The following is a 25,874-nucleotide window of genomic DNA, read 5'->3' as shown; positions in this document are numbered from 1 at the left end:
ATAATCCAAACGGTTGACAAGGAGCGATGCTGCTTATCTGCAGTGAGTGTGAGGCCAGTGGCAGAGGTTGATGACAGTAAAATGTTAGAATTCATAAGTTTGTGGACTGTTCTTGTTAGTCCGCTAAACATGCTAGCTGCCCCATTTAATGTTTAAAACCAAACCCACAATATTTTCTGCCTCGTTCTGCTTTTTGCCACACCACACGAGTAAATTTTGGTCTGACTGACAATTTAAAGCCCCTACACACCAATAGTTTACCCAATCAGGTGTTGTCACTTATGTTGCCTGATTAGATCTTTTCTGAGGACTGTGTGGGTGTGTACAAACTTGGTTTCAGTGACATCCTCTCCCATTCTGCTGCTTTTGTTGACTGGTAGTATTGCACATGTCATTTGGAGACATGACACTAAAATAGCTTCCACCTGACGAGACGTCTACTCAGTCTGGGTAATTGAAAACATCTGTGTGGGTGTGCAGTTGTCTTTCAGTGTTTACATTTATGTTCAACAACGATTCAGACATAAATCCATTGAAAAAGAGGAAGATACAACTTCTCGAGCAGCAGCCACTGAAATAGACCTTCATGCAATGACGTAGAGTAGATGTCGCCTCTTGACTGAGTGGTGCGAGGCTATTAAAAACCTACATGTATAACACACATCTCAGTGGCACAAGTTCACACCCATAGGTCTTTTTGACAGCAGATATTTTGACTTGTCATTGCAGGAAAAGCACAGGTTTTATGATTAACAATGGCTCTATTCTATTTAAGTTTCCCAGTAAGTCATGACAGTGTGACAGTGAGGCAGCATGAACAACATCTGGACCCTGAAACAGAAGCAGCTAAATGTTATTATTTACTGCACTGCTGACACATCAACTTGTCCTCAGTGAAAAGACTTAGGTGGTGTCAAAAACATTATGGGAAATGTAGAGAAATCGCTAACAGGTTAATTTAATCAGCCAGGTTAAGTAGAAATGGGTATAATCATGAAAAGGAATCATAAAATAACTCTTTGAAGGCACTGAACATTACAGAGTGATGACAGGCTCAGAATAACCTGGGGTGAAATTCTTCAAATGGTCAAGATTGTGTGTTTGTCTGCAAATGACAGAAGGCAGAGATACCCTCTTAGCACGACGTCTGTATGGTCATTTTGATGACAGAACACAATGTGCCTGGTTTGTACCGCTCACACTATGAGTCATACCAATCTATTTCTCTCACTGTTCATCTTTCTTCCTCCTTTCTGTCTTTTACAATTTATGCTTTCTTCTGCTACTGAAAAGCAAAAGAGAAGGAATTAGTGGGTACCCACTAATTCAGCTTTCATTAGTTTAACCTGTATGTTGTTGCATTACCTTAAAGGATGTGGCTGTCAGTTTTCTATATTTTTCTTATTGTAACTTAACTAAAGAAATGATCTTAACTCCCAGCTCTGTTGGTAATCACAGCTCAGTTCCAATCAACAGGGAGAGTTGAGCAAATAATAAAATACAAGTACTTAGGTATTCACGTTGATTCTCAGTTACAATGGGTTCATCAAGTGGAGTATGTTTGTTCACCAATCAATCAGCGTCTGCATTTTCTGCCAAGGCTCAGGGTTCATGGAGTGGATAAAAGCATTATGTTATTGTTCTACAGGGCAGCCACTGAAACCATTATTAGTTATGGCATCACAACCTGGTTTGGTAATCTGTCTGTTCAAATCACAACTCCAAGGCCTGATCAGATCAGTGAAACGATATGGCTTTTATTGGGGGAATGTGCAATATCTTGGTGTGTATGTTCTGGTGTATATGGATCTGTGTGTGATACTGCGTGTTAACTGTGATGTGATTGTATACGGATATATTGTGTGTATATGGAGAGGCTGTGTGCTGCTACGTCACTTGTGTTCTCTCGAATGCCCAAGACGAATTTCTCCTAAAGGACGACAATAAAGGCTAATCTTATCTCATGTGCAGGGCCAAACCGACAATGAACTCATCCTACATACATAAACAATATTGTTTGTGTATCAAAAGTCTGATATATCTTACTCCTCTGTGCCTCAGACCTCCGTTGTTGTCCAAAAGCTATTAAAAGCACATCAGTAAGCCACACTGTTGCACTGGGTTCACTGTGGGTTTGGCTCTGCATATGAAATTTGTTGACAGTAAGAAAAATATAGAAAATCAACAGCCTTATCCTTTAAGTGACACGTAGCACATCTAACAGGAAGTCTAGCTGAAGCCAACATGTAGCTTTCAGGGAGCATCAAACAAACCTCAAGTTCCTGGAACTAGAAGTAACCTTAAACATGTGAGAGAATTAGAAGAAAAACTATTGTGCTACTATACTGAGAAAAAAGTACTCTCTCAAACTACAGTCGAATTCATATTGAAAGGAAAGAAACCATTTATAGTTGTCATTTCACTACGTTTGAATATCAGTTATTTGGCTCTATGTTGGCTCTACATTACTTTTTTCGGTTGGTTTCATTAACTTTTAGCAGTTGAGAGACAGTTATATGGCAGACATAAGGGAACAGTTCTGTTTAATTCTACTGACGCTCTCTGAATAAGAGTTTTTGAAGATGTAGTTCAGTGTGAAGACACTAGATTTGTGTGATCCGAGTGCCTGCCGTTGCATGTAAAACCTTTATGTACATTACATGCATGCAAGCAAAAACAAGTTCCAGCAAAAGATGATGATGGACAGTTTGATACTATAAATGTGAGACATGTTTCAGAGGTTAAATCACTGCAGTGTCACCTGTGAATCCAGTGAGATGAAGATTAAAAAAGGGACAGTGTAGGTGTTAACCTTGAACTGGACAAAGTACAAACAGCTTACACTGACTAAAGTAGAGCTGATTCGGACAATGTAGAGTTAATCCCAAGTGTTAACTGTTCTAAAATGATCTTTGCTTGCATCCGCTAAATTTAATAACTTCAAAAGGACTAAAATGTTGGAAGATATGACATGAACACACCTGCATGCTCAACACTCTTTCATCACAGTTCTTACACCCACAGTGTGTGGTTTCTCAGGACAAAAGGCCTCCCAGAGATAACCTCCGGGAGAACATTCTGTAAACATGAGTCACGATTTGAGAGCAGAGGACGTCACCTTGAATTCTGAGAGCCATTCTTCGACAACACCGCGCTCTGAACCCAGCATCTTCCTCAGAGACCCCCCCCTCAGCTGCCTGGTGGACAGAGAGAGAGAGAGATGTAAGACATGGAGGGGACATGAGTGGGGGGATAAGAATTAGAAAGGAGAAAGTAGGAGAGAGCAGTCTGTGTTTATTCACCCATCTGTGCTTGCAATGACATGATCAAGGACGATAACATTCTTTTTCCATGTGTTGGCCCTTTTATGTCAAAGTATATGTACTTCACATTATTTCTATCCATTTTCCAAAAGAGTTTATGTTTTCATTTTTCAGAATGCATTTTCCCTGCTAAACAGGCATCTTCAGTTCACTCTAGTGTGAAAATCTACCTGCATATACTTAAAACTGAACAGTTAGTTTAAAATTATGGTGGCTCAGGACGTAGAAGAGGTCATCCACTAATTGGAAGATTGGCAGTTTAATCCCTGGCTCCTACTTCACATGTCGAAGGGTCCTTGGGTAAGATACTGAACCCCAAATTCCTGAGTGTGTGTGAGAAAGTGCTTTAGATTAGATCCTGATGAGCAGGTTGGCACATGGCAGCCTTTGGCATCAGCATATGAATGTGTGTGTGTGTAAATGGGTGAATGTTGACACATATTGTAAAGTGCTTTGAGTGGTTGGAAGAATAGAAAGGCACTCTATCAATGCAGTCCCTTTGCCATTGTTAACTCAAGTCCGTGCAGAGTTTGATTTGAAAATAAAAGGGTGAAAGGTCTTTCAGGGTGGTGAGTCCATGTGCTGGTGTTGAAAGTTACATATCCCTGTTTTATAGAGTGATATTGTGTTAATGTTTAACATTTCATAACTTGAGGTGAACGCCTTGGAAGATAAAAGCTGAGCATCCAGTATTTGAGACTGCTGAAACTGCCCTCCACAACATATTGTTGATGTCACTTATTGTTTGACCTTTATGGTGCAGGATCATGTACGGTATGTGCAGAGATTCTGAAATTTCCAATGACAGAGAAGGAGTGGATGTAATGCTAATAATTTCTAACTAGGTAATGAAACTTTTTTGAGGAAAAAACTATTCAACTAACTATTCAACCCAAAGTATTTTGATATGTCTTGCAACATAAATGCAATACTGTTTGGCAACCGACTCCCAAATCTCAGACATCACAGCTGCCCACGAACACACCACTGCAGTGGATTTTTCAAATTGATCTGTACTTATAACTGCATTGTAATGATAAATAATTTTGACAACAAATAAAGGCAAATAAATGTTGACTGTGATAGATTATCTATTTCTAGTTTCTGCAATTCCTGCCTGGAGAGCAGTAAGTAAAAATCTAAACTATAGTATGTCATGATATTAAACCAAAACACCAGTACGGTCCTTTAATGCCTCTTGAGTGTGGCCACACTGTTACATAAGCAGCCACCTCATTGACCTCACCTGTCACCTTGGATAAGTGAAGACATAAATACGAACCACCACAACGGAAATCCGTGTGGGCTTTCCCTTGACAATTCAAATCTTAAGTTGCCAACCTTACATCTCTTTTGTTCCTCGACACCAGTTTCTTCCTTATGAAATCTTGTGATAACTAAGCCTGGAAAAAACCCAATATATGCCCCAGCTGAAATAAAACATGAACTGAAAAATGAGTGCTCTAATATCTTTATTTTTTACAGTGACAGAAAGCTAAAGATCTGATTTCCCTAAATGTACATACACATTTCTCATATTCATGATACATCAAAAGAGATGAGATAAAAAGACGCTTGGTATAGTTTCTTTAGACATATTCTGATCTTGGGCAGCAGAACACTGATATCTGTGGTCTGCTTTTCTCTTTTCAGCAGCTAAAATTAACTGCAGCAAACTGCCTAAAATAACAAGCCATTTCTCCTTCAGACTTCAACACATAGAAAATTTACTGACTCCAGGTGATGCTGCACAGGAGCCAATGTTTCAAGTTGCAATATGAGATAAACAATGTATTTTGTATGTAAGTGTAGAGCTACATTACCATAAATGCCAAAAATCTGGCACAATGTTGACAACAACCATCACTTAAGACTGTCCTGATTGAGCTATCTGTTTACTTTAAGGCAAGTCAAGCGCAGAGAATATATGCATAACAACGAGAACCAGCTCTCTGCAATGAAACTGAAACAGAGATAATTTTTAAATGCAAGCCACAGTGAACTCTGTCAACATTAACTTTGACAGAATGGCAAAGTCCCCAAGATATTAAAGGAAGTAAACAATCTTAATGGCAAAGCAATCAAACCAGAGCTAGAATTAACCACCTGGAAGCTGCTCTTTAAGACTGTAACAGTAACTATTACACACGACTGGAAAAATATTAGAGATACAAGTCCTGACCCTGAACAGAATCCCTGTGTCTAAACTCAATAACAACACATTGTGCTAAATTAGTCAATGTCCAACTGGAGCCTTTCACCAGAAGCCAACAATTAACATACCATGCGGTGCATCCTCAACATGCTCCATGTCTCATCTAATTAATTGATTTAGATTAATTTGATTTAGAGAATTATCGTAGTTTGCGTCATTGTCAATGACCTTGTCGTTCCTAAGGCATGGCGCCATTGTAAAACCTCTTTACGAGTGTGTTTTTCAGACATGAGTTTAATTTTTTTACTTCAGTCATCTGTTCCAATAGAACCGGAGCCTTATGAGCCCCTCCGGCTCATAAGCCTGTTGTGGTTTTGACTTGATGGGATTAGGGATTAGGACTAACTCGATATATTCTCATTTCAAAGTGTGAAGATCCCACTTAACATTTCATGCAACCGCTGCTATTGGCTGAGAGTAAGGTGCTCATCTGCAGCAACACACTGATTCTGTTACCTGAATGCTTTCGCATCACAGTTCCCTCAGTTTTCTTTGATCAAATACTCAATTCAGCTCAACTGCTGTAAATTAAGGGACTATAAAATAAATACATACATGCCATAACAGTATGCCATGACATTTAATGATGTAACACATACTGTATTGTTATACGAGATTATATTTTTGATCGAAGGCAATGTTATGGTATTGGTACTGGTATTTTGTTTACTGCAAGGATGCCGCAGTCTAGACAAATGGTAGACAGAGACTCTAACCCCGCGAGACATTTCATCACCGCTTATGTCTTCACACTGTAATTGTAAGTAGTGATCACGTTTATGTCACAAGTCTGACCAAATCACTCCTCGCCCTGCCTCGTGTTTGGCAGAAAAATGTGCTCCCACAGCAGGTGACATGTGACAGTTGAGTGTTGTAAATAAACTCGTTGCAGCTGTATCTGGGTCAGTGTTTTTGGTTAACTTTCTGACACAAGCACTATAACTATAAACCCAAACTGCAGAGATTATGTAGACGGTTATTCAGAGAATGAAGGAGAGACACATAAAACTGTTTAGATTCAAGACTATAAAGATGTGTATGCACAAATTTGTGAATATGCATACTCAGACTTCACACACTGTTCTTCTTTGTGAGCTCCGAACACTGCAAAACTGTTTGCATGTGCACAGTCCTGAAGCTCACTCCCACAGTAAACCATAATGTTGACACACCCATGTTTAATCTTATTTGGTACACCCAAATCATGACAAGCCAGAAAATTTGCACGAACTCTGAAGGCATTTCTGTTTCGTTCTTTAAGTGTCTTGCAGTTTATAAAAAAAAATTGCAAAATTTAAACCTATTTACTTACAAAAAATGTCAGGTAGTTAATTATGCAAATCACTCACAAGTAACATCATGAAAACCGTATTCAAGGCCTGAAAAGATATCAGTTTTACATGTTGTACTGAAAAGATTAAAGCTCCAAATAAAATGTAGTAAAATGTAATTCAATTATCTGATATTATCCTTTTCTATTATCCTACTAATGTAACACTCCAAATGGAAAAAAAAACAAAACAGCCGTTTTTGAGAATGTTGCACATCAGTCAAGTAAACAAGGCTGGAGTTTTACTTTATTAAAGCTTACTGGCAGCTTCTTAGCCTCTCATTTTCATCTTTGTCCTTTCCTCTAAAATCAAATTAAGATTGAACATAAATGCAACACACCCCCTTCATCCAGAAGAAAGATTTAAACTCAGACCACCGACTACACCTTGCAACAGTTTAGATTCACTTCAGTATTTTAGAAGCTACCATTTTGATACAAATCCGACATAAAATGACACCCAAATTGCGCCGATAAGCCTGAAAATGTCTCGGAGAGAGCCGGAGGAGACAGGGATCATGTTCACTTCTCCGAGCAGATGACGATCTGAATGAGTCAAATCTCTTTGTGTGAGAGCACACTTCTTAAATCTCAGTGTGTGAACTGAAAGGTTCCTTTTAGTAAGCTTGTTCAGCTCTTCGTGAAAGGCTGACTCATTCGTTTCCCCTGGCTTGTCAAACTGTCAAAGACTCGCTGAAGTGAAATTCTCCAACGGCAGGGCAGGATTATCAGTTACCATGGGAACTGTAGTCAAGTGACTTCCGTAAAAAAAATGACAAATATTCACCAACAAGAAATGTCCATTTTGGAAGGACATAGATTATATTGCTGTCAGATGTATATTAAAGAGGAAGGTGCTGTAATTGGCAGGTAACCTTTACAATTAAAATCAAAGAATATAAGATCTGAAACATGAAAAAATGTCACCCATGTGACAGTAGCATCATTGTGCTTTTAGTGACAGCTCATAGTGTTTTGTTTGTTTGTTTATATGCATGGCACAGAGCCCACCACCACAAAATATTGATGTAGAAAGTTGTGCAAACAGATTAATAAACTATGAGACTGGATTCATAAACTGAGCACACGGATTGCAAAACCCTCTCAGTTATATTCAATTCTAATCAACCAGATTCACAATATAGTTATTCTCTTTTACATGTTTTTCTGTTTCTGTTAAAATAAATAAATAAATAAATAAATTGATGACAGAATCTAAGTGGCTACAACAATATTTACATATAATATTATGAGGAATTAATTCATGTAGCCTCAAGGCAGACAATAAATTCAGCAATTATCTCTGATGATCATGAGCATCAATTAAACATAAAATATGGGGCAGTTTTAGAGGCAGGTTCCTGTTCTTACCTCAGTGTCCCAGAACTCAGATCTCCACTGGGAGGGGCAAATGGTTCTCCACAGTGTCACACATCTGTCAATCACTGAGGGTCACCTGCAACAACAAGGGGAAAAAAAAAAAAAAAAGATCATCAATTAGATCATCACAGGAGAAATGATCATCTGCGTTAAACAAGCATTAGACTGGATTCATACAGCTGGCGGAGACTGATGTTAACATTTATCTAAGGGCCGGTTAAACATCTGTACGTGTCCAGCATGCCAGTCAGACAAAAAAAAGTATGACCATCAAAGAGAAAACCCAGAACACGACTTGGGATTAGAGACTGCCTGGTTCACTTTAGTCTTAAGAGATGAGGCTCATTTCAAAAAGAGATTCAAGGTGACTGTGTGTGCAGCAAACCGATGAAGTAAGGGATTTTTTCCAGAGGTCATCCACAGGTCTCCGTCGATAAAAAGTGCCGGGAGCATTTGAACAAGATGATGTCCTGTGCTTCAGTATCATTGGAGCTGTTTGAGTTACTATTCTACCTTTTAAATCTGCCAGCTGCCGATGATTCAAGGCAAACAGAATACATAACACTGTATGATGTGGATACAGAGTACGTTTGCAAAAAAAAAGGTTGCTTCAAATGTTTTTTCTTTCCAGAAAAAAAAGATAAATGACTTTGAAAGAAAAGACAAATAAACAAACAGTGCTTCAAAAGCTGGTTTTGAATCGATCTTTGTTGAAAAGGGAAATTCTGTTGGCAGCGACATAGCAAAAGAAACAAAAAAACAGGTAAGACAGGGTCCAAAGCAGCTGACAAGAGACTTAGAAAGCAACAGATGGTTGCTACAACAACACAGCCCTCCACTAAAAATATTGCTATGATGCACGGAAATCTTAATAAAAAAGGGTTGAACATCCATTCAGAGTATAAATAACATGCCTTTTGTTTTATAGTGGAAATGATGCATTTTTTTTAAGCAGACACTTTCTTTTGAAGGTTATTTTGAGGCATGGCACAAGGAGTCAAGTTTCAATTTTCCTTTTGTTGCATAGCAACAGTCAACTGGCCAACTTGCTGGATCCACACCCATAGTATTTACTGTATTTGGCAGAAGGATTCAAGACGCTGAGGAGAGGCCGCTCTGCACTGCTGCTGCTGCTTGTCCCTGAGAAGCAGACAAGGCTGCATCACCGATCACTCCGTGTAATGTTAAGCAGTTTGAACACAGCCTTGTATTTATCTGAAGGACTCTTGCATTAGCAATTCATCACAAAGAGTCAAGGAAATTGCCATCCGTCTGACTAAGAATGATGTGTATGCACTCTCTGTCTATTGAAAGCCATAAAGAAAGTATGTATTTTCCTATGCCAGATAAAGCATACTCAATCCCTATGACTCATCAAAGCCAACAGCGGCAGACGGCAAAGGGAAGGTAAAAGGAACAAATAATACGACACAAACTAAATATTATGCTAAATATATACATATATATGCTAAATATTAGATTACACAATCATGTAATAATTAGATAAGTCTATGACTGTTGCTCACTTGTGGTCTGCAACAATAAAGAAGAGAGAAAACAGGATGTGTTTAAGGGCATCAAGTTTCTTTGAGGACCTCTAACAGAATACCAAACACATGAAACATGACAGAAATCATCTGTAGGCGTCTCATATTATATGATATAATATATAAATTATATGACACTATAACAAAAGAACATACATTGTCGTCAGTTCAGTCCAATTAAACAATATCAGTCTTAGCAAAAAAGGGCTTTTGCCTCTCAGTATATGGGGTAAAGTGACCCCATTATTCAAATGCAGCTCAAAATAATGATCTACTGCAAGAACAAAATCATATTTATCATATACCTTGGTACTAGTAGTGAAATTCCTCCTCACCTTGCACCCATCTCATCCCAGTATTTGCGTGTCTAGTAACAACAGTTCTCTCCATCCAGCCGTCACTGTTGGCTAAATATGTCATACACCTAATGAGGCCTGGCGGATGACAATAAGCAACCTTTCCTTCAAGGGCCGCTCTTCCTCTATGCAGGACCTGCTCATTGTCCTGTGGCGGGGCTCACAAGGGAATAGAAGAGTGCCAACCCATCCTGTTTACAGCACTTCAAATCCAAAATTACAATGAACCTTGTGCACCAAACTGTGGAAAATGTTGTAACACAGCCAACAAGTGTATTGTGAGTATTGAGTTTCATGACAGAGGAGCTAACATACAATATGTTTCTCTGTGAAATTGCACCCTAAAATAACAATTGTCATAAATATTAAAACATCTAGTAGTCCTGTATCGTCACAAGTTTACATCAGAACTACACTCAGTTGCCAATATAGCCTTCATGAATGTAGGATCATCAGAGTTATTACAATTCATCCTGAGAGAGGCTTTAGTATGGCTAAATTTGTTTAGTATTTTTAATGTGTTCAATTTTGATTTTAAACATGTAACATGCAGGGCAAGAAATTAAAAGATGTAAACAATCACTCCATCAAGCTGCACACATTTCCATTTCTCTACACGACATTCATAAAGAATGATGTCATACACTAGTTAAGTGACTAAAATAGCAAAATGCAGCATTTCCCACAAACACTGATTAATACGTATTTACAGTAAAAGGGGGCATGAATTCCCCCAAAACATCAAGAGACACAACTTAATGTTAAAATGTATCATAGTGGCTACATAATAAAAACAAGACTAGACATATAATCTCCCTTGTGGGCAGTGATACGCTTGGCCTTCTTTTTAATCACATCTGTATGCTAATGAAGCTGTATGCCTGTATGACTTTTTGGGGGAATTCTTTTATGTGGACATTTATTGCCTAAACGGGCATCAAGAGCAGCTGTTTTGCATCACGTTGCTGTCAGATCCAAGAAGCACTATCTCATTTGGGGTTTTTTTTAACTTATTAATACAACTAAGAAAAGGGCCAGTGAGCAGCCCAGTCAAGTAGATATGGAGTGCTACGTGTTATGTTGTTCTAACTGCACTTATGAAGGAGCTGCTCACTCTCCACACTGACTTAGACTGTTTTCATACAGGAACCTGGAGTCTTAGCAGTCTCATGACTGAAAAAGTGCTGTATTTCTTAGCTAAGCTGGTAAATGAAAAATCCCTTCATACAATCAGTCAAGTCAGTGCTAAAATCCAAAACATCATAAGGTTAACGGCGTGTGTTGGTTGTGCCGTGACTCCGCTCTCATGCATATGCCGTCTTAACCGGTCCTCTCCTCTGCCAGCTGCCGGGACACACAGGACTATCAACAGCTGCAGCACGCTAATCAACATGCTGTGCAACTCCTTCAACAAACGCTACAAGCATGCTAATTAAGTCAGCTCTATGACAGACAGCACTTGTATGCTAATCCCACACTGCTGTTCTGTCTGTGTGTTTACCTTAATGTCCGCATAAACAAACCTCATTAGTTGGAGCTTAACTGTAGCGTTAACTATGTGGGTGGCTCAAGTAAAACTGGTGACTTAAGTATTTCCAACAGGTAAAACAAAAAAAAAGTGACAATGTGCTGCACAAAACCATGCAGCTTTAGCCAAAAATTAACCAACTAGTAGCTGAAGGCTTATTCCAAATGAGTACTGAATGGAAGGTCCCTTCAATCACCCAACAATACTAATCATTCATTACAGATGAATCATACAAGTATCTAAGTGACTAATTAAACCAGTGTAAACAAGCACAGTACAGTACAGAGAGCCACTCTTATTCTTTACCACAGCTGCACCCAGACAGACCTAAAAGATTTACAGAGTCGGTCTATCTCTGTTAGGATCTCCGGTGGAAATTACCTGCTGACTGAACCGCTGCTAAGCAGGAACGCTACTGTATCTGACACAGTCGACACTTATTCTTCACGTATCTTGTTAACAATCACTTTATTTCTCCACAGAGTCGACTACAAGTGTATCTGAGACTTTCACCACATAAGTTTCAAACATGAGTCTGTGCAATGCAGTAACATTAGTCAGAGGATGTGACAATTGGGTGCAATATATTTTTTTTTTCTAGCATGAAGTATAAAGAAATGTTCCAAACAGTCAAGCACAGGATCGACTGTTTGGAACAACGAGTGTGATCACACCTACAGTTTCTGTCATCTGCTCCACCGCTCCAAACGCTTTGCATTTTCGTGATTTGTTTGTTGAGGTACCAATGCCACTGGGGAACTCCACGTGAACCAGCACTTGTAATAAAAACTGAAATCCAAACACACAATGATTTGTGAGTTAAATTATCAGACCGGATTCTGGCAAACTGTGAGTGTGATTAGTGAGAGGTTTTGGCACCAAAGGAGTGAGGGGAGTCAAAAAGTAATCTGATTTCAGTCCCTGTAACCTCACAGAGGCATGGGGTGAAGTTAATCATTTGCCTTTTCTCTGTTCTGGTACAGTGTTTATATAGTTTTTTTCTCACAAACAACTATGGAAGCTTCTACTACTATGACCTACAGTTGTATGTTTCTTTTCTCACATGTAAACAGATCCTATAAAAATATAATCAAAGTCAAATAAAGAGCATATGAACAACAGTGATGAAATTCAAAGCAAAGCAAATTTCCAAAGCAAATGCTCTGGAAATATTGCAAATGACTTTGCTAAATTGCATCAAAGAATAAAAGAAAAAAAAAAAAGCTTACCAAAAGGGAGAATGCAAATGTACTGTGTATGTTTGTATCTGTCCATCTCAACTTCTACTCTCTGCCCTAAATGAAGAGTGCCAGGTTTCAACAGTCCAACACTGGGGATTTTTCAAGGTCAGCTTAGCTCAATCAGGCATGAATTATTGAGCTTGAGCAAGCTCCGTGCCTGTTCTGTTTGCTCCACTTCTGACTCCGTCCTTCTTCCTTCCAAGTTCTGCTCAGTGTGACCATGACGAACTAAATATCCAACCATGAGAGTATGAAAATGTATTAATCTCTGTAGGTACATTTCTTCTTTGTTTAACCTCTGCAAGAGGGAGGTCAGATCACAGGGTCAGATACAGACCAGGAGAGATTTAGTCTTGCTCATGGATATTTCAGCAGGGTGGACGCACGCCATTACAAGACTTCAATGTTTGTCTTGCTAAAGATGTCCCTCTGCTGCTTCAACACTGTGATGCTGTTTTCATAAACTGCACACAAATCTTGGGAGATTTAAATAAGATGTACCTTCCACGATGGGTCCGGTTAACTTTCCCATGCTGAAAATCAAAAGGTTAGATTGAACTGAATTGAGTTTACAGGATCTTTAAAGGCAGCTTCATGACCACTGTGAGTTTTGTTTCATTCTGCTGATTTGCACATAAACACGGGACAAAGCCCAAACGCATGAGTAAGCACTAAAACACACACGTGCGTGCACACATTTTGTTTCCTCAGCCTTGCTGAATATTCCTCTATCACATTTTACAGAGTCACGGGGGAATTTTACTTATCCACTTTGGTGCATGTGCGTTTGCGGGCCATTCTTCATGGAACATACACACACTTTACAGACACTTTCCCTAGGTAGAAGGATTAACTCTAATACCTGACCACAGTGAACCAGTCCACTGTAATCTCCATCCTTGTGCCTCTCTAAATCGTAATAAGAACCAGCCACTTACCAGTGGAGTAGGCTGTCTGCTCAGGAATAGAATGGGGTTTATTAATAGCAAATACAGCACTGGAAAATGACCTCTATTGCCGGATTGTCTGTATAGAAAGATGACGACGTACGGTTATATAGATAGGGAGGCAGACAGGTACACATGCACCTCAGCCAGACATCATTCGACAGATAGGATTTTTGGTGGGTAAAGGTCATCGTCAGACAGGCAACAGTGACCAGAGTCAATATGTTCCTGTGTGAATCAATAGTGCTGCCCCGAGGACATGTGGACACACAAAAAACCTGAATTCTTTGGGCACACAAATTACATACTACAGGTTTCTAGCTAGAGTGAATGAAGGACTGAAAAAAAAAGGGAGGGCTCTATACAGGAGGAGAGAAAGAAAGAGGTAGTTGCACAGACTGTGCAAGAGTGAGTGAAAAATTGTCTACTCTTTCTGCCTCATCCTCCTCTCATCTCTCATAGGCCAGGCTAGGGGAACTGAGGCGTACGCACATCCTGGGCTAAAATTAGCTCTGCTGCAGCTGCAGGGCCAGACGTGTTGGGATGGGTCTGTGTTGCAACTAAGCACACACACACACACACACACAAACAACCCCTCACACCCCCCCCACACCCCAACACACACCCACGCACACACACACACACACACACACACACACACACACACAGGGTTCCACCAATTAAAATCAGTGTGAGCCACAACACACAAACAGCACAGGTGAATGCCAACAGCACCCTGCCTCCTTCTTCTCTACTCTGCACGAACTGAGGAACACATGTGCTTTCAATGCAAATTTGGTGTGTATACACACGTATCCACGTACAGGATAAGAACATACACACGCACGCTGGAGGTATTGAGGGCTTCCATCATGCCCCGCAGTAACCTCACATACACATACTGGGATCAAGGTCGCACAAGCTGACTTATAACCGCTTATAGCATTTGTTAGATTTCAAGGATTTAGTTTTTGTTCTTATCCAGAATGATTTTAAGAAGAGCTCTCGTGTATTGTGCCCTATAATTTTCAGTGTTATGGCTGTAGTGTCTTCACAAGTCAATACTTTCCTTACAAAAAGAAAAATAATGCTGTACATTATACTATGGTGCCTTTTCCAAACTAGTGCACTTGTGTCAATAATACACACAGCACAAATGTTCCTGTGGAGGCAGAAATCCTTATTACTTACACTTGTGCACTCTAATGCGATTCAATACAACTGTGCTGCAATAAATCCCATCTTCATGAAGGTTATTATGTTCAGTTGTTGACACTGTCAGAGAAGTCTTGATTCAACTCTGGTTATTGTCTCAGCTGTGATTAGTGGTGGTGTTTTATTAGAGTAGTTTATATTGAAAGATGTTATTAAAGTCCAACTGAAACTTGGACAATAGGTTTTTTTTAATATGTATTGTTAATAGTTTTGTATTATTAAAAAAGGAAGAAAAAGGATCTCTGGGGAAATATCAGAAATATTCCTTTCTGTCTGGCTGAAGGGGCGTGTTGGTGTCTGTTTGATTGACAGCTGCTGGCAGGCTGCCAAAGTGCCGGGGTTACACTGTAGGGAACGAGAGACAAAGTAAACAAACTTGCGCTGAAACTACAAACCATGTGTAGACACTGTGTTGTTTGCAGAGTAGATTAAGAGTAAGGACCATAACACCTGCATCTAGCAGCGTTTTCCCTATTTTTCCCCTAGACTGGCTGCTGAGTCGGAAGAGACTCAGCATCCAGACATTTCTGTGTTTTGGAGCAGCTGAGATTGACACTAAAATGAGAATAGCTGGTCCACCTTAAAGGTCAATCCACCTTTAGTGAGCCTGGTCAGGTTAGGCTAACAACAGACGGGACTTGTCTTGTTCTTTACAAACTACAGCATTTATTAACTGACACACGGCAGCCTGTACAGTACATTTACTGCCAGATTGACAACTTACTGCTAACCTTTTTCTCTGCTCCACTCGCATTCGCCGTCACTTTTCTGCCACTCGCTCTACGCTCTTGCTCGACCACACACTCCCTATGCACACACATTAAGCACTGCCCTATTCTTTAAAGCAGCTACGCTACTCTTACCTTTCACATAGAAGTCCTTTGAAGAATGAGGAGAGTGAGGACTCAAAACAATTCCACGGTAACGTAGGGTGTTATCGTGCTCACAGTGTGCAAGTGAAAATCATTAGTGGCCCAGTGATATTAATGATCGTGTGAAATTTTAGCGGCGGTGTACTGCTGCAGAATGAATATAGGGGGAAACACAAAGTATGTTTAAATGCTGTGTAATGTGCTACAGCTCAGCAGCTAATTAGCTATCTAGCCTGCAAACTGACATAAGCGGTGCACTTTTCTCCGGTTTGTTTGGTGGCTTTAGCAATGCAAGACGTGTGTTCATGTCTTGTCTTTGTCCATATATGTTAAAAAGGAGACTTTAGCAGGAAAGCTAACGTGGGTTGTTGTTCAGAGTCTGTGGCTCTTGTGTTGTGTAGCAGGTTCATCAGGCTCAGTGTGACCATCTGCTCTGCTCTATGATAGAACGCCACATTAATTCTTTATGCAAAGATTTGACTGGCTGCATCGAAGTGACGGATAACTAACAGTATTTTGTCGAATTACTGCAAAACTAAGGAGCGCCATCATGAACTACACCAACCAAACCACACTAACCAAAAATTATAAAGTCCTCCCTTTTGGTTTCATTTCAGATGTGTAACCTGTAGCAGACAAAAAAATGCAATTTCAGTTGGACTTAATATTCCCCTCATATACAGTATATAAGTAGAGATAAACAAAACATTACAAATACCTATCATTATAATGCTGTCCAATGTAACACCACAAACAGCTACATCCTCAAAAGAATACCATCACAGTTAATCAACTCTTCTCTGACACAGTGTCAACAAAAACTGAACATTACAAGCTTCACAAAGGTAAGATTTACAGCGGGGCTGCTGCATTATGTTGTGTTATGCTGTGCAGGTGTACCTAATAACTGGTGTAAAACAAGACCCATAAAGTGGAGGGTTTTGTTTTTATGAAAGCTTGAGCAGTCACAAGTTCACTGAAAGTTCGAGACACATGACCACAAATCCTACAGTATTTAGCACTGCTGCTGACACTGTGTGCATGGTGTGGGGGAACAGCTAAACATTTAACTCTACTCTAGAGAAAAGGAGGAAAATGCTGCACTGAATAAGCTGCTCAGCAGACTTCTAACAATGGGCCACCTTGAGCTTGCGTGACATGCCAAGACCACTGGGCAGCCCAAAGGCCTGAGAGCACAGCCTGGATGACTAATGGATCAACTAAGGGGGACACATAAGAGAGGGGGTGCATGTGTGCACTGCCACCTCAGATGCCGGGGGGGCTTGCAAAACTGCTTAATACCAAAAAAAACAAGCCAGAGAGCTTTGCCTCTCAACTTTCTCCCACCCCAGAGACTCATAACAGTTATTAGATCAAACAGTTTCCTACAGTACTGTATGAAAAACAACAATAATGTGGGCTACATTTTGGCTCCTTCCATTGCACTGCAGCAGACACTAAGAAATTACTGCTAGCAAGCAACTGTAGCCAAGTTAATAAGCATTAGCCATCAAGCCCTGGCCAGATTTTCCCTTGCCAATGAGACACTAAAACACTCCCAAGTTTTTTAGGACCTAGACACGTAAAAAAAAATGAATTGTGCATTGCAAACTGCTGCATTTAGGCATTTGACATTGACTATATTTGATCAGCGAGGTTGTGTACTTTTCCAAATCCTCCTTCCTCTTATTCCAAAGCAAACTAACAAACAATGCCAAGTACGTTGGCTGTGTTAATAACTAGGCCTCACTAAATGCAAAGGATCACATTTGTATACAGGTGTCCAGGGTTGGTAACCGAAAACAGGTTCCAAATTAGAACTGAATCCAAAATGCCAAAAACCGGGTACCCATAAAAAAATTTGAATTTTGGCTCTGCCTATTGGTTCCTAAATGCGATAACCCTTTATTACTGCAAACAAAGACTACATATCTGCAAGGACATGGCTATCTGCCAGGACCTGTCTACTAGGGTTTGAACAGTACACAAAATTCATGGTTCAGTAAGTAACTTGGTTTTTGGGTCACAGTTTGGCTTGGGGTCGGTACAGCAGGGAAAAAAGAAAGGAAGAGAGAAATATTTTGCCCCTTTATTTTGAAAAATATAACCATCCAACATTGGCTCATTGGCCAAAACTATTACTGACAAAGTTAAGTTGTGCTGAACTGGAAAAGAAAAACGACCCCTATGTTTCCTACAAAGAGTCAGGACCGCTGCTGACAGCTGTTTTATGCTGATTTATGGTCGCTAAGAACTGGTCTTACGACGTGCTGACCAACCAAGTCGGAAATCAAATGTGTTAAGTTGTTCCGAACAGCTTCACTCAAAGACGGAGTGAAAAGCCAACCGTCACAGAGAGGGGGAGAAGTGATATCATTTAAATACTAGGATAATGGTGCATATTTTAATAATAATGACAGCAGCGACATTACATGAACGTAGGTAACCAGCGTAACTTGGCTAAGTTGGCGAGCGTATATCCATGAGCATGCTAGCCACATGCTACAGCTAAGTGGTGCCCTGCCAAAACGGTCTGGGTGGAACTCAAGCACTAAAATTGTTGTTCCACACATCGGAGTAAGTGGATTATTGAACTATTTTGAGTAATTGTTTGGGTCAGGGAGCATGCCAAACCGAGGAAAGTCACATACTGAACTGAACATCCTGTACCGAATGGTTCAGGATGAATACACGAACCATTACACCCATACTGTCAACGTCAAGCATCAATGCAACAGCATGTCGATTTGTTTCAATACGAGCATGCACGGCTAACGTCCCGACATTAGTTAAAGATGGACTGCAGTAAACGCTCAAAAGTGTGGCTTCACTTTATTAAAGAAAACGACAAGGCAAAGTGCATGAGGGAAGCTAATTAGCTGTAAGTCAGGTTGCACATCAAATTTGACCAAACATTTAAGGCAGCACAGCGTCGATCTAAAAGAATGTTCAGTGTTTGATGTCTTGCGGTCTCCTAGCTTGCGTGTGTCATCAGCCAGCACTAGCACCTCGCTAGCACCTCCAGTAGAGCCAGGGATACCAAGCTGCGACACACTGTTGTCTTTGGCAAATGAAATACCACAGCATCCACAAGAAAATGTCTGTACTTACTGTGTACATATATGTTTATTGTATGTATTTACTTTGTGAATGTTCAGTTAAAAAAAATTTAAATTTTAATGATGACATTAAAAGTAAACACTTAAAAGAAACAATATTTTTTGTTGTTATGTAAACATTTGACCTCTTTTTTTTACCATTTTGGAATTGAAACTGATAATCGATAGGAACCTGAATCAATAAGCAGAATTGGAATCGATAATACTCAAACGATACCCAACCCTACAGATGCCTCACTCTCCAGTGCACATCTCTCATGGCTTCCTTCAGCAAAAGCCTCCACTTTCCTTCCACATATTTTCCATCATATCACAACAACAAATAACTGGCTATAATTCAAAGGCTCCTGGAATCAACCGGGCTTTGGCATCTGTTCAACTTCAGACAGGCACTGAGTCGTGACCAGCAAGCTGAGCAAGAGAGCGGACAGCTGACCGACAGGAAGGTAAAGCCCAGCAGAGAACTGTGGCTCTGACAGGATGATGACCTATTATCTTGGCTTAAACACACTGATCATGCTGCCATATTAAGCTGTAAAATACAGAGCTTGTGTTCCTTCTCCAAATGTAGATACATACTGACACACATGTAAATTGTGTTCAGGTCAACAGCAGGATGTTTATTTTCCTTCTGTTTAAGCAGTTGCATGTCAGCATGTCAAATTACACTATCTGGTCAAGCTGATTGACACAGCTGCAACTTATCAACGTACCTAATGTGATATAAACAGAACAAAGACCACCTCTGCTAAGATCTTAAAAATGTATATAAAACACCAAACTTTGGGGAAAGATACATATACTTTACTGTATCTAATACGTATGGATATTATTTTGGATGTCATCTAAAATGAGACAAGATGCAGCTAGATCTGAGCGGCGTTCCAGCTCAACAATTTCCTGAGGGGCACTCTGGTTGGTCATTTATCAGGGAAAAAAAAAAGTTAAAACATTCACAAGCTCCCGCTTCTGAAATGTGAGGATTTGCTGCTTTTTCCATAAAAAAAAAAAAAAAGAAAAGTTATCGTAAATTGAATACTTCGGGTTTTGTAATGCGAAGCAATCTGAAGATATCACCTTGGGCTCTGGGGAAGCTGTGATGGGCACTTTTTACTATTTGCTAGAGATTGATCAATAATGAATGCATTGCCCTCTGAGACTGTACATTGTTCAGTCTGATACGTCGTGATACGTTCACGTCTGTTGCGATACAATATCTCATATATACTTTTTTTTTTTTTTTCAAATTATTTGCCATATATTGTGATGAAACATAAGTCTCCCTCCTGCTGTATATTGCATATTGCTGAATTGCCTGTGCGATAACACCATCATTAGCTTGGGAAATATACCCTGTTGCAAACTTCCCGAACCTTGTTGCACAATCAGCTTTGAAAGCATTGATTCATTTACAAACAGAGAGTACACACTGACATTATGTTACTCCACCTCTTTGGAGCCCCAGAGAGAAGCAGTATGAACTCTTGTTTGGCTGACTGAGAGACAAGGCGCTGAGCACGATGGGGTGGGGGGTGTTGGGTGGGGACATACTGTACATCATGTATCCAGCCAACACACAGACAGACCTCATACCTGGCAGTGCAGTGAGTCAGCAGCACCACAGTTCTCTCTGCATGCCAACAACATATCCAACTGATACTCAAGACTATCTGCACGCAACACGGCTATAATAACTCCATTGGCGACTTATAAGTACATCAAGAACCAATTTAGATGCTGAATAACAGCAAACAAAGTAAAATAAATACGCAATCAATTTAAGAAATGCTGTATACACGTACAAACTCCCAAATGCACAATTGTGGGGTCTCTTGTTTGTTTGGCCTTGAAGAGACAACAATAAACATAGCAATTCACATTTTCACCATTGGTAGAAGGGGAAGGACAAGGGGGTTGGCTGCCCGTGTGATCCTCTAGCTCTGTGGGGGCGAGTACAGTGGAAAATAGTCCCCACTGCTAATCCATGGCATGCTAATTACAGCTTTGATCCCTTAGGCGTGTGCATCACCATAGGTGGGAGGGAGGCAACATACTCTAGAGCCCAATAGAGTTAGATTTGTTTTGGTTTATAGCTGTCTCGGTAATCTCACAACTGCAGCGGACGTGTGACCAACAAACGACAATATTGTGCATTATTAATCAGCTCATACACTCGCACAAAGTTCACAAGAGTTGACCTCAGCTTCCAGTGAATCCAAGCTTAATCGTTTTACCCAGCACATGACCACGAGACTGCAGTATACTAATCAATAAATGAACTACACAATATGATTGTATACATTTTTAGAGCCTTCTGCTCATCACTTAACTGAATATGCTGCCCTTTTTTTTTTTTTTTTTTTAAACTGAGCAATAGAAGAAACTCAGCTCCTGGAGACAGAGACACAGATTAAGTGGGTAAATGGACTTTCTGTCTAAAATAGACCGCAGCGCTGATGATAGCCTAGTCCCAAAACACATGGTGGCAGAGATAGAGCAAGGGAGGAGGAGGAAGAGAGAGGGGGATGATGATTGAGGATGAGCAGCAGATGGCATGGAATTATCTGGATCTTCAGCTCTACATCTTTGCCCATGATGCCGTTATTTGAGGGTTGGCTTATTTTTCATGACCAATAACACCCGAAGTGACATTTTATTCACGGATGTCCGTATTAAAATCAGCAGTGTGTCAACAATAAATGATCAACTAGAAAGCAACCTAGCAGAAGAAAGCTACCCTTAGCTCTAAAAAGCTGGTTTGGTATAGATAAGGAGACTGAATGAATGCTGTTGTCGTTGTAAAGAGAGATGTTTTCTGGTAACTTTGTCCAACTTGTCAAGAGTTTAGTTAATTCTGATTCATATTTTAAAACAGCTACCCGGCTGAAATATACCTGAGTGAAAAGCTTAAAAATCCTCCTCTAGGTTTACAAAGCACTTAATTAATCTGGCACTTAATTAATTCAGCAGCACGGCTCAGTGGTTAGCACTGAACCTGGGCTCAAACCCTGACCATCCCGGGCCCTTTCTGTGTGGAGTTTGCATGTTGTCCCCATGTTTGCGTGGGTTTCTGCCGGGTGCTCCGGTTTCCTCCCACCATCTGTATGTTAGGGTAACGATATGGATGTTAGGAGTTAATACTCATGTCTGTGCCCCTGACCAAGGCACTGGCAAAAAGAACTGGAGTTGGTCCCCGGACAGTGCACTGCAGCTGCCCACTGCTCCTTGTGTGTGTGTGTGTGTGTGTGTGTGTATAGGATGGGTCAAATGCCAGAAGATCAATTTCATTTCAATGTATGTGAGTACTGACAAATGTCAATAAAGAAATCTTAATCTTAATGGTCTGGCTCCACAGTGCATTTCAGACGTGCTGTCAAGTTTACAGTCCCAGCTGATCAGGTCACGAGGTGGAAATCTCCTCCATGTGCCTAGAACATTTTCAAAGTCTGGTGAGATGGCATCCAGCGTTTATGTACCTAAATAAAGGAACCGTCTACCTGCTTATCTTAGACTTACACTGTGTTCTTTTAAAAGCAAACTAAAGACCTTCCTTTTCAGTTAAGCATTTACTTAAACAAACACACTGGATTTGTACAGCATGTATGTTTGTATGTGTGTGTATATACAGTATGTGTATGCATGCATGGATGTCTCTGTTTATAGGCACATTTTTGCTGTTTTATTTTGTTTTCATGTAAAGTACTTTGAACTGCTTTTGTAAAAGATGGTGCTTATACAAGTAAAAAATTGAACTGAATTGAATTAATAAGCCATACTGATGCTCTTAAACTATCCATGCACTTTGCACTCTCGCCCATGTGGACTGAGGCAACTATTGCACAAGTTATTTGCTCATACCAAACAAAACATGTATGCATACATATGTAGTGTTCATATTTAACCACCACGGTACTGATAATCACAGACATGACGATATGACAACTAACTACTACCCAGCCAGCCAAAAAACATGAGTCACAAACTGGCCACTAAGGTCAGATGGCAATATAGCAAAGACTTCAGCTCTACTGCTGTACAAGACGGTGATTATTTAACTTCTCTACACCAAAACTAACGTTACTTAACCGTTACTTAGTACTATATGAACATTTGTGGAGTTCAATTGTAAAGAACCCATTGGAAAAAAACTGTATATATATATTACAAGACGATATATGTGGCGGCTAACGCTGAGTCGCAACACAACCTAAGTTAAACCTGTCGTTTTAGGTTACCTACCGCTGTAGCAAGCTAACTCACCGTGTTATCTGGACGGTTAGTTGACTGCTAGCTGACGTATGTTACAGCACTGCCACGAAAGCTTGAGCCCACACGCCAGCAACGTTAGCTACCTTAGCTCGGCTTGCATGGCAGCTGCTGGTGGACATCCTCATCCTCCGTCGTGACCAGGCCGAGGCGGCTGTCTGCCTCGGCTTCAACGCCTGAGCATCTGATGTGTTAAGTCCCCTCAACCAAAACACACTTAGCACTGGACGTTAGAGCCTCCTCACCGCGGGTGTCCATCAACACCACAGTGCTGATGAAAGTCAGCAGCAGCCCTTGACTGCGACTACCTGGAAAATCCGGAGTGGTTTTGCCAGCTATCAAATAACTAAATACTCACCCGGAGTGAAGCTTGTTGTGTCAATGTCACGCCGTGACTGTGTCGGGGAAGCACGGGGTGGTGTTTGCCCGGGAGCGGTCACCCAGGTCGAGTATCTTTCCTCCAAATGATCCCTGTTACTGAGAGCGGCGGCACCTCCGGATGATCTCTCCACACTGCAATGGTGCTGATGAGCCACAGCGCCACACGATTGGTCAGACTGAGCGGAACTCAAGTGCGCTTTGCTGAGCAGAAAGAGCAGAAAGCTGGGACGACCTGCAGGGGGAGCAGGACTGACACATTCAAGGCTGTCGGAAAACTCATGATCAGGAGAAGAGCTGCACATTTAGAGATAGATATAGTCGGTAACACTTTATTATAAGGGTACAGCTCATGTATGTGATTCCCAAAGTGTTCATAAGTAACACAATGACAGAATGTATGACTATTTTGGCCATAGGTTTCATACACCTCCTGTAATAAAACATCTAATAGCAAAAGTCTTAACAGACGGGGGTCTAATTTGTGTCAGTTTAGGGGTCCTTGACGTGAAATAGTTTGAAAACCACTGACTTAAGTAATGGATAAAATCAGAATATCACTATATTTACTTTTTCTTGCAACAATATAGCAGGAATGACTATTGGTGCTTTCATAAAATATTTACACTGAGATTTTTGATAAATAATCATTAGTAATGTGAATATAGTGACTAAGTGGGTAAAGGCAAATAATATAATATAACAGCTAGAACAGTCTAGTAAGTTCAGAAAATTACATCATTTTACTGTAATGTAGCCTTTAAAACCAGGAAAAGGCAACACTTATGCCATATCACGGTATACTGAAATCTTATCTGAATGTTAATTCATACATTAATTGATATGCCAGCAAATTAGCTGAATTCCAGTTATAGTAAAGGGCATTTTATACCCATGCATTTGATCAGCCTCTATGAAGCTGCTGTTTTCTCCTATCAAAAGATGCAATCATCTACATGTTGCTGCATGACCTGATGCTATTTATACCACATTTGCAAGCTAGCAACACGAGACAGACATGATCAGCTTGAACAATGCTGCCACAGTAACTGTAGGTACAAAACTGTAATGTATGAAACTGTGAATTAATATTCATTAATTAACAATCGATTATGTGTAAACTAATCACATAAAGTCATAGTGACTTGATCATTTGTTAATGGTAAACAACAGGAATTCATTATACATCCTGCATTATTTCATGCATCAAATCATCATGACTTCTAGTTGAGAATTGCTTAAGCATATTATTTGTACCCTTATTATAAAGTTTTATAATGCAGGAAATTTGTTTTTCACAGCCTGTACATATACACAGAAACATACAGATAACCACACCTCACCGTACAGATATACATACAGATACATACATATAACATTCATCCCTGCCTGTATCCCAATACATATATGTGTATCACACACATACAGATAAGGCTGGCTCTATACAAGGTCAGTGAGGCGGTTTGTTTAGTGCTACTAGGGCAGAAGGGACAAAACTTCTGCCAAACAAGCTCTCCATTTCAGAGTCCTGTATCTACGGCCTGAAGGCAGTAGTGTGAAGTGTGGATTGAAAGGGGTGATCGCTGTCGTTCACTATTGTGAGAGCAAGGCGTGTGACGGTTCTGTTGTTCGTGTCTGAGAGGTTGGGAGGGGATGATTCTGGAGGCAGATCCTGGTAAGTTTGTTTTTGTTGGAGATAGGAACAGTACATCAGGATGGGTTGGATTATGCTTTTGTAAACCTAACAATAATTTCACTGCAAAACTAGCTGGTATACAACAGCCAGGAAAAAAAACTTTGACATGCTATGTTGCAGTTTCAAGTGTTTTAACAAAGACTTTGTGTTATTTCTTTATTTAATTATCTTTACTACCACATGGGTCATCTTATGAACAGTTAATTCAGTCACTGTGCAATAACCCTGTAACACTATACCCACTGTACATACACATAATACATACTTAGTTTAAATTACAAAATGTGCAGTACATCTCATTCATTGCTGTATATTTGAACAGGCTGAATATACTGAACATAAGCAACTACTATATGTATAAAAGTAACATGTCTTTTTTTTTTTTAACATTTAATATTTATCTCAGCACTCCTTGCACTCTTCACTTCTTTGCAATGTTTGTATCCTGTTTATCTGATTGA

General features: G+C 40.1%; 1 protein-coding gene across 3 annotated transcripts in view; it reads right to left on the bottom strand.

Moving 5' to 3' along the window:
• The window catches only part of LOC121906708 (protein FAM126B-like), a 45,434-nt gene extending 21,244 nt beyond the window's left edge, over nt 1-24,190 (bottom strand). Inside the window, exons 1-3 of one of the 3 annotated variants that reach the window (XM_042425723.1) lie at nt 23,698-24,190; nt 8,240-8,324; nt 3,119-3,197 (exon numbers count right to left, since the gene is read on the bottom strand). In XM_042425723.1, coding sequence (XP_042281657.1) covers nt 3,119-3,169 — 51 coding nt within the window. In that variant the 5' untranslated portion in view covers nt 3,170-3,197; nt 8,240-8,324; nt 23,698-24,190. Of the gene's footprint in view, nt 1-3,118; nt 3,198-8,239; nt 8,325-23,333; nt 23,659-23,697 lie in introns of those variants that run through there. The other 2 variants (XM_042425721.1, XM_042425722.1) reach the window with 2 other exon arrangements.
• Nucleotides 24,191-25,874: the final 1,684 nt, after the last annotated feature.

Source organism: Thunnus maccoyii, chromosome 11 (genome assembly GCF_910596095.1).
Source record: "Thunnus maccoyii chromosome 11, fThuMac1.1, whole genome shotgun sequence".
Classification (NCBI taxonomy): domain Eukaryota; kingdom Metazoa; phylum Chordata; class Actinopteri; order Scombriformes; family Scombridae; genus Thunnus; species Thunnus maccoyii.
The sequence above is the reverse complement of the archived record's forward strand: the minus strand, read 5'-3'. Positions and strand labels throughout refer to the sequence as shown.